At 42.0% G+C, this 9,769-nt stretch overlaps 1 protein-coding gene across 1 annotated transcript in view; it reads right to left on the bottom strand.

Annotated features, from left to right (window-relative positions):
* Window positions 1-133: 133 nt before the first annotated feature.
* Window positions 134-9,769, bottom strand: part of VAPB (VAMP associated protein B and C) — a 37,084-nt gene continuing 27,448 nt past the window's right edge. Inside the window, exon 6 of the mRNA XM_065849584.2 lies at window positions 134-8,202. Within this exon, the coding sequence (XP_065705656.1) occupies window positions 8,044-8,202 (159 nt within the window). The 3' untranslated portion in view covers window positions 134-8,043. The remainder of the gene's footprint in view (window positions 8,203-9,769) is intronic.

The following is a 9,769-nucleotide window of genomic DNA, read 5'->3' as shown; positions in this document are numbered from 1 at the left end:
CCGCGCTGGGCTCGGACACGGCCCAAGCGGCGCGATGCACGGGCTGCGCTCCCCAACCCGCCCGCAACACCCTCCCCTGTCCTTGCTGCCCCTTTCAGTACACTCTGAAAGAAAAAAAGCCATGGAAAAGCTATTTGCGTAAATATCATAACTTTTATTGTTCACAGTTTCTGGAGAAACATTCCTAAATTACACAGTTATTCTCTCTTAAGAATTGGTGCCTTTTTCCAGTCTGGGCTTGCCTGGCTCTGATGGCCAGTCAGTGATTCCCATGTTGCTCTTTTTAAGGTCAGAGCTGCTGCGTGCAGGATTTTCTCCCCGTGAAGGTCCTTGTGCACGGTAATCCAGACATGCGCACTTTTGGTAGATAAACCCAGCCCATTGGGCTTTCTTTCTCACTCTCTCGAAGGCATTTTCACACTCCACTGGTAATTTTGGAATCTTTTTTTGCACCCGTTCCAATTACTCAGCTTCTCTTTTAAAATGTAAATATCCAAATGGCATCCAAAACTCCCAACTCTCACAGCTGAGACATACAGAAGTATAATCACTTACTGCTAACGGTAATTAAAACCAAGAACACATTCATCAGCCTTTCACCCTGGGACTGCACTGGGAGCTCTTATTCACTCTGGTCCAAGTATGGACATTTTTGTCACGTTAACATTTCATTGGTGGTGATTTTACATCTATTTTCACCAGTGATGTGTAACCACTGGATCGCTCCACGTCCCAGCAGAACCGTCTCTGTTGCACTGTGGTTCTTTTCAAATGACCTTCTACAAGGTGTGATTGTCAGAAAACACGGAGCTTCGCAGGGCCCGGATCATATTCAGTTCACTCTAATCCCAAAGAAAATAGAAAAACAAAGGTAGAGCGAAATGATGTAATGAAATGACTCACATCGTGCTCCTTCACCACCACTCATCTCCTTTTTCATCCCTTTCCTGGGGTGTCCTGCCAGCTCCGCGCTCCACCCGGCCCGGCCCGTTCCATCCTCATCGGCCCCGGGCGCCCGCCTTAGAAATACTGATAGAAGCTTTCTAGACCTACTGAATTTGACAATGTTAATTTTGAATATCAAGCACTGCTGAAGAATGACATCGCTCCTCCAGTTCCCCACATCATCACGAGCCGTTTTACCAACTGCGTCTACTAATGGTCCTTGTCCCGCCGCAATGATTTCCTTGGAACTTCAGCTCCTCATCGCCCTCTCCGAGCGCTCCAACCCACACGTTTCTCTTTTCCTTTGGCTATTGCTTTGCTTATTTTCTACACTTCATAACTCTCATTTTGAGTTGATTGCTGTCTGCTTCCCCTTCTCCTATTTGTTTTATATTACTTTACATCTAATTTTTCCCTTCATTTCATCACTGGAACAGGATGGGCGGTCAGCCAAAGTTGTCGCGCTTCTTGATTGCAAAATTGTTGGGTTTTTGGCCATTTAATAGCTTTCACTTAGAAAACTGCCAATTCTAATTCAGATTTCCATCTAATTTCTTCTTCACCACCAGATTTGATGTGAAATTTGCTCGGCCCTGCCCCTGTGAAGCACCAGTTCCATTTGTTACCATTTGCGTGGTGCATGTCTCGCTCGAATGGAATCGGGATTCCGCAGCAACCACCAGCCTCTGGCTCTGCAATTCATTTATCTTTATCTGACATAAGCAAGACAAAACCAAATAACTTCATGTTTCATGTCTAACACTGCATTAGAAAAACAGGTCTAGGACACAGACAACAAACATTAATCCTGACTACTGGATTCCGTTCAACTGTGAAATAAATCTATACCTTTTTATTGTACCTGTGAAGAAAAACCAAGCCAAGAGACGCAGGGGCAGGTGAATACCAGCTAAAGTCATGGCAACAGGCACATGTCTTGGAAAACTCTTCCCCATTCACTTATTTTATAAATACTTCTCAAGAGTTTAATCACTCCAAAAAGCAGAGAAAAACTCATTTCCAAACACTGCAGATGTATTTACTGGCTTCTTGCACTGAGCCTGGGCGTGAAAGTCTTTTGTACCTTTTTTAGGACGGTAAGTTGCTCAGACAAGTTGCCTTTGCCATTTTCTGCTTCTCTAGCAGGTACAAAAATGTAAAAGCTCTTTGCCAGACACTAGGTCTGATCAATTCACAGCTCAATTAACAGTAACTTATTTTTCCCATTCATACCCCCCTGATTAAAACACCTTAGAATGTATTTTGCATTCTAGATTTCCCAAACAATTCTTCAACTGAAACACACACAAAAGTTCCAAACCACTTTTGGATCTATTAACAACACTGAGCTGGTGCTTCATTTGCTAAACTATCCCCACTGAACACAGAAACACGCTATTTACCATAACGCTGCATTGAAACAGCAGAAAAAAGCTGGAGGTGTTTGACAAGACTGATTGCTCCAAACTCTGCAGAGCGGAGAGGAAGAAGGAACAAATTTGATGAAAGAGGAGGGAGAAATGTGAGCAATGCCCTGGGAATGGAGCTGGACACGGCACCCAACGCAGCCCGGGGTCACAACAGCGAGACTGGGACATGGGAAGAAAGAGCCCGAGACGGAAGATGAACAGGCAGCAGAGCAGAGAAGCCACTCCGAGATACGGGCTGAATGGTGGTTTCTTTGCCAAGGAGCAGCCAAGGAACAAGGACGACTTGGACTGAACCGAAGGGCTGAGGGAGCGAAGGGAGTGAGATTTGACAGCTCAGGCGGAGTAGATCGGGAAATAAACTGGGCTGGCGAGTCCACAGGCTTCACAGAAACGCTCTTCTGGGCTCGGAACTGAAGGAAAGATTCTGGCTCCGGTCACACTCGTGTGTGGCCCGATGGTGAAATGTGAAAACAAACCTGCGGCTCCAGCTCCGAGTCGCTCGCTCGGCAGCGGCCGCGTGTCCACACACACACAGCGCGAGGATCCAGCCCGGCACACGCGTGGGTCACACCCCAGAACCTCAGCACACGACTGCTGAGATGACGCAAGCTCAGGCACACAGCCGGGCAGCTTCAGGCTCCCGGGCAGCTGAAACTTTCTGCCCCGGTACCCACTGGATGCTGAACACACAAAAAGTGCCCGAACTACCCGTGCCAGCTCCCTTTTGTCATTTCCTAACTCCTGACTTTGTGCAGCATTAATAAAGGTCTTTTAAAAGCAGTTGTGTGTGGATAATTGTGTGTGGGAATTTTGCCAACTCAAACATGAGGGAGTTCAAGAGGCTTTTCTAATCTTGTGAGTTTATCCACTGAAGAAAAAGATTTGATTAAAAAAATGAAGTACGGCTAAACTGGGAACAATATTTTACTCCGGGCTGTTCTTTGGTTCTTCACAGGCACTTGGAAATCTTGACAAAAAAAATCACAAAATTAAGAACTTATTGAATAGAAATGAAATGTACTGATGCAGAAACATAAACAGAAATGCCAGATGTATAATGTCAACTTGTAATATGCGGCTTCAATTAATTCTTCTTAATTCATTTGTTTTCTTAACTTCTTTTGTTTTGCCATCTGGAAAAGGCCATTTTCTAGTGACGGATCAGAGGAGGAAAGACCCAAAGTTCACATTTCTTGCAAGAGCAGCGGCCTCGTTCCTGTGCTCAGATCCAGCTCCTTTTTGGAGTTTTCCCTCACGCACAAAGCTCAGGACAAACTTAGGCCTGGACTGGGAGGCAAAAAGATCTGTATGGAGGTTTAGTACAGTTTTCAATTTACTCTCAGGAGTACAAATGTGAAAGCAGTTCTGTGAGAGGAAACGGACCCACAGGAAACAGCGGGGCCAATGACAGATATATTGTCATTCTGGAAGGGCGCAAGTGCTTGCTTATTGGAATATTACATGTAAGAGATTTCTGACTGGGTCTTGTGTTATTTTAAAAAACAATCTACATTTATCCAGTGGGAAAAAAAAGTCAAGCCATTAATAAAACAAATTTTATAGTTAAGCAGATTTGAGTGGTGGCAACACAACTGCTTTGTCCTCTGAAGCTCATCAAAATACAAGCTAATAACAGCACAATGAGTATTGTCACTTTTGCACTGACACCCATTAGACAAAGCATAATATAAAGAAATCTTGATTGGATGTGATCAAAGGATCAGCCTTGCCCTGCTTGAACAATAAATCCCACTGTGTATCTAACCATGACAGACAATTTATACCAGCATTATATCCCGCTGTCACCTTTTAATGCAGTGGATCTATGGAACTGCTGGGCTTCGCTGCACGAGCAGCCTTGCTGGTAGTTGCTTTTCTTTCTAAAATGCCTAAACATTAGCTTACAAATATTTTCATGTAGAGCATGAGAAGTATAGTTTCAAAAACTCAGAAAGCTGCAGTTAAGTCCCTAAGGAGGTGTTTCAATTAAGAGATGAACATGTCATACACATTTTCTAAAGAAAAGGGGTAAGTTTTCTTTCATTAGGCAACTGCAACATCAAGTACCTGAAGACATTAACCACGCAATGTTGCGTGCACACCACTACGCAAACACGCTGACTGCCAGCTCACGATTGCGGTATGAATTGCAAGTTTGTATGTGCAGCAAACAGAAACCCTTTATAGTTTACTGGTGAGAAGAAACTCTAGTGATTTGCAAAGTGAGGTTCCAACTTTATCCCACTACTTCAGGACAAAAAAGTAACACGGAATATCCCCATCAAGCTATTACAATCCTGTATTTTTAGGAAATTCCATGATGGCACATCAGCCCCTGCGAGCATGGCACACACAGTACGATCTCGCTGGTAGCGACTGTCACTGTCACAGCTGACACCTGCAATGCAGAGCAACAGTTCTGATAACCCATGCATGGAGTATTTCCTTTAAGATGCGGATAATTACACAAAAATAGTAGAAACCATTTTCCACCCATTTCCCAGTATTAGGCTTCACGACGTTTTAGATACATATTTATACCCAATTTGCCCAAAGAGTGCAGACAGAAGGTAGAACTCCACACAATGAAGACTACCTAAGCAAACCCTACTGGCTCTTACAAAAACCAACAATAAATGTATATGCAAGTGGGCATCTTAAAATGACAGTAAGGACAATAATTAGATTAAGTAATAACTTGATTTCTGCTATCATGCATCCATTGCAGTTTTCTAATCCCTGGTGTTGTGTGAAGGCACCAGACAATAATCTTACTTAGAAACACTACGTTTGGTGCATAACTTCCAAAGACATACAATGCCCTCCAGAATCATTAGTTTTCTATGAATACTTCATGAAAACATTTGCTCTGCTGGCTTCATGTAAAGAACGAATTACAAAAGGTCCAGGTGGCTTAAGAACATCCACCCAGTGTATTTTTTGCAATGTATCTAGAGACTGGCCTTTTAGGAATCTTGGAAGAAAAAACATTCTTAGATTTCTTTCTATGGCGTATCAAAGAAGGGTCTGGTCAAACAGGTAGGTAAATAAGGATTCCACTCATCAGCCATTCTATTTAAAGCTCAGCAAAAGCAAAGCCTTACCCAAAAAGAAAGACCTCAGGATTTTCTTAAGTTCCAACATATGAGCAGTTAGAATTTAAGTCTCGTTCAGGATTGATGGTGTGGCTCAGCCCCAAGAGATCCTTAACCAACTAAGGTCCCGTTTGCCTTTCTAAGGCATCCAGCAAAGCAGGGAAGTGTTTTCCGGGACCTCTTTCTAATCCTGGACTGCAAACAACAGGAACAACTTTGCTCGCCGATGATGTGAAGTTCTGAGTCGCCCCAGGTCACTATGATGTGACTACTGAGCGCTGGAAGGACAGGCAGGGTCTGTCAAATTTGCCTGGAACATTATTACAGGAACATTATTACTTCTCAGAAAAGTTTTGTTTTAAGCAAATTCAGAATTCAGGTCTTCTGGTAACATACTTTTAGTGAGATCAAGATTTTTACAGCCTCCTCATACTGCATAGCTCAGTCTCCCTTCAGTAAAGGCTTTCGCAAATATTTTCTTCAAAGCCAGGAAAACTGACTTTGCAACATCACGGCCTTGTCTTTCTGAAAAAGGTTATTTAAAACCATTTCATGTTCAAGTCTTCCATAGCTTCTACTGCTCCGAAAGTATCTTTTTCTTGCTCAGTTCCGCCCGCTTTGTCCCACTGACCTCACCGCTTCGCTCTTCCCAGCTCATCTCCCGTCTCCTCTGCCCTTTGCAGGTGCTGTCACAGCTTTGTCGCTTCCAGCCCGAGCAGACAAGGCACCAGCATTTGAAACCTCTGATTTCTGTTGAATCTTCCAGAAGTCCTTCCAGAGTTGTGTTCATAAGCTGAACACACTAGCTGAGCTTTCTTCCTCCTATTTCCTTATTAAACCTCACATGAAATTTCACTTATTTGCACTTGCAAAGCAGGAAACCCTTGAGACACAAGTGGAACAAATATAAAGGTCAATGAATGCAGGGGAGAGGCTGCCGCTCCAACAACTTTCTCAAGAAATTGCACAAATAATAAAGGAATGAAAGAAGTCGCGTTGAAAAGACGCATCTTAATCCTGAAAGGTGTTACATGAACTTTTGTCACTGATGGGGTTCAGACCTATCATCCAAGAATATGCGGGAATTTACCTGCTGAAAAGTAAACTCTGCTGGAGTTCAACGTGTTAGAACATGTTGAGTGGATGTATTTTGTTATAGAATTATGCTTAGAAACCAAATTACCTTAATCTTACTTTCAATGTGCTTCTAAGCATCCCCACCACTGCAGCCAGCTCAGCTGAGGCAGGGGACACGGCCTCGTCCCACAACACTTCCGTGTGTCGGGCTCACGACGGGGTTGTTTGCATTGATTTTAAATTTAGGCTGGAAAAAGAAAAATCACCCTGAAGCAAGGCTGCAAGTTCCCTTACGCCATTCACACACTGTCAGACAACACCATTCCCCCTCCGCTAAAACTGCGAGAAGATGACAAAAGTAACAAAGGAAACATGAATTTGGGGGTTTTATTTAATTTTTCTTTTCTTATTTTTTTCTTTTTTTTTTTTTTTTTTTTTTAAGATGCTACATAGTCAAACAGGATTGGTCTTTTACGTCATAGGACTAGTTTACTACTAATATTTTTTTCCCCTAGATAGACTTATTTACATACAAAAACAGTTTCCTGACCACTGTTTCTCCAATGCTCAGATGATCAAAACTCCCAACAATTGTGTAGTGCCCAAAAGACCGGGAGGCAGAGGAATCTCGCATCACTACAGCAGCAAATTTTTAGTTCTAGTCACTGGCTTTAAACAGGTGCCCTTTCAGACCCTATAGTATTAAGTCAATTTTGTGACAATAAGGAAACATGAGATGAAATACATTAAATAAGTTAAATATGCATTAAACATCTCTGAATAACATTTTACTTCAACTAAATGAACCAACAGCAATGTAGCTTGGTCCCTTTGTGAGAACAAGGCATCGTCCTTTACTCCAAACGAGCGTCACACCAGTCACCATTCACCTCTTCGTGATGCCCAGCACATTCAGCATTGCCACATACAATTCTTTTCAGCTTCTCACTATCCATTTGAGTGCCAAGGAATTGGTAACTTGCACAGAGTCGAAGACACTGACAGAAACTGTTAAATTTATGAGCAGAATGGTGGATTAACATATTTTACAGAAGTTATCAACACCTCCTGCCTAACCCAGCTCCAAACATCCAGTAGGGCCAGCTCCAGCACTGGAGGAATAGCTTTTTCTACTTCTTTTTTTTTCCCCTTTTCTTTTTTTTGTTCTTTTTTTTCTTTTTAAAAAGAGGTAATCCAGCAACATGTACCAGGGTCTAAGAATGTTTAAAATGACATATACAATATCCCATTGTAGTGTTAAATCATGATTTCTCCCCCCCTTTCATCACTGAAGCATATTCTCTCTCGTTCATTTACTCATTGTACACTTTAAACTTTCTAGGTTATGTTACATAGTATTTGTGCAGGGGTAATTTAAAGGCAAGACCTGTGAGATGTCATACATTAATTTTTTTTTTAAACATCGTTATGAATAAATTTAATCCAATGATATGGCAGAACCATCAAACCAATTTACAATTTCCAGCATGCTGCCTCTACAAGGCTATTTTTCCTATAATTACACCAAAGACAAAGAACAAAACCACCAAAGCAAGTAGTCTGGAGCTGAGCCCTTCGTCCTTGACAGCAGCTGCAGAAGCCGATATCGGGTTGTTTGTCTGGGGTGGCTTCCTCATCCGCAGTCCGTCTTCTTCCTAAAGGAACATATATGGATTATCTCCACTGAAAAAAAAAGGACTTTAAGTATTCACCCTTATCATACTTATTTTAGGTGGGCAAAATAGAATAGGCAAGCTAATTTAGAGTTCTGTTTCCTAAATAATCCCAAGAAGGGCAGTGAGGTAGGAGGAGAATTCTGTATCTACTTGACCAGCAGAACAAACCCCACAAGCTCCTGGAGTTTTCTCCTGCTGATGAAAATAACGGGGGAAGCACCGAGGAAACCTGCACCACCACTTATCCCAAGGCTGGAGGCAGCTCCAGAAACTCAACACCACCGATGGAAGGAATGGCATGGAGATGCTCTTTTTGCTCTGTAGGCAAAATATAGTGCTGTTGGGGAAAATGTTTTTCAATTTAATGAAGGTAGGTTGTGAAAAATACGCAGCTTTAAGGCAATTATACTCATCATTCCTCTAGTCAGATGTTGCAATCAAATTTTACCAGCATTTGAAGGGAAATCTATTTCCTCCATCATATTAACGTTGACATTTTGACATAAAACTAACAGCAGTAATTAGGATATTTTCTTGGTATTTGACAGCTCTCTCGATTTCAAGATGTAAGACAACTGATAAAACAACATCATAACACCAGATATTATCATTTCAGGTGGAGCCTGTGTTACCCGCATCTCGACCTGCACGGTGTGTTAGCACACTCCATTCCACACACACCGCACTTCAGGAACTTGTAAAACGTGCCTTTTGTGACTTCATTTGTATACAGCTGAAGCAACAGTGTTAACACTTCTCCATGTGATGCAATATTACGGTGCAAAAGTGTAAGATACTGAAGCAAAAGCCTCCAGTCTATGCATAAAAAAGTACTCAAGAACTGAATTTGCAATAGGAGTTACTGCAGCCTTAAAAATCGTCAGATAAGTGAGATTCAAAAGTCGGTGTTTCTCACTCTTGAATTTAAAGGGGCATCTGAACTTCTGGATGAAAACTTTTTCATTCCTTTATTTGTTTATTAAAACTCCCACACTATTTGATACCCCACTACTGCGCTAGGGCTGGATGGGGACAACTGGCTTTCATAAACAATAAAATATTGTTTACCCTATATCATCATTTTCCTGCTAGAAACAACACACTTCCTTTTGACAGTGACCCTAACCTGACACTGCCAGCACCTGGCGGCTGGCAGTAATTTACCATTGTTTTCTGACGTTTTACAGATGTTTCTAACACTCCACAGAACAGCAGCTCACCGTTTTAAGACATTACTGTAAGCCATCAGCTCAGTTCTAGATATCTCCTGTAAAGTGCTCACTCAAGACTGATTTGCAAAAACTAAAATCATATAGCAGTTACAGTATTATGAGACGCTGGTGAAACAAGAACAGAAGGAGAGGTTCAGGCTGTGTCTCAGCTATACACATATATTATTTCTATGTGCAAAACAGAAGTGGTTTACAAATGTTTCAAGAATTTCTTCATGCATTGGCCAGCCAAGCAACACCAGAGCTGATGGAACAGAGTTCCTTTCATTGGGTTCCAGTAGTCACGAATTCAAAATTTTCATTACTTCAGTTAT

This window comes from Patagioenas fasciata, chromosome 16 (assembly GCF_037038585.1).
Source record: "Patagioenas fasciata isolate bPatFas1 chromosome 16, bPatFas1.hap1, whole genome shotgun sequence".
NCBI classification, from domain to species: Eukaryota; Metazoa; Chordata; class Aves; order Columbiformes; family Columbidae; genus Patagioenas; species Patagioenas fasciata.
The sequence above is the reverse complement of the archived record's forward strand: the minus strand, read 5'-3'. Positions and strand labels throughout refer to the sequence as shown.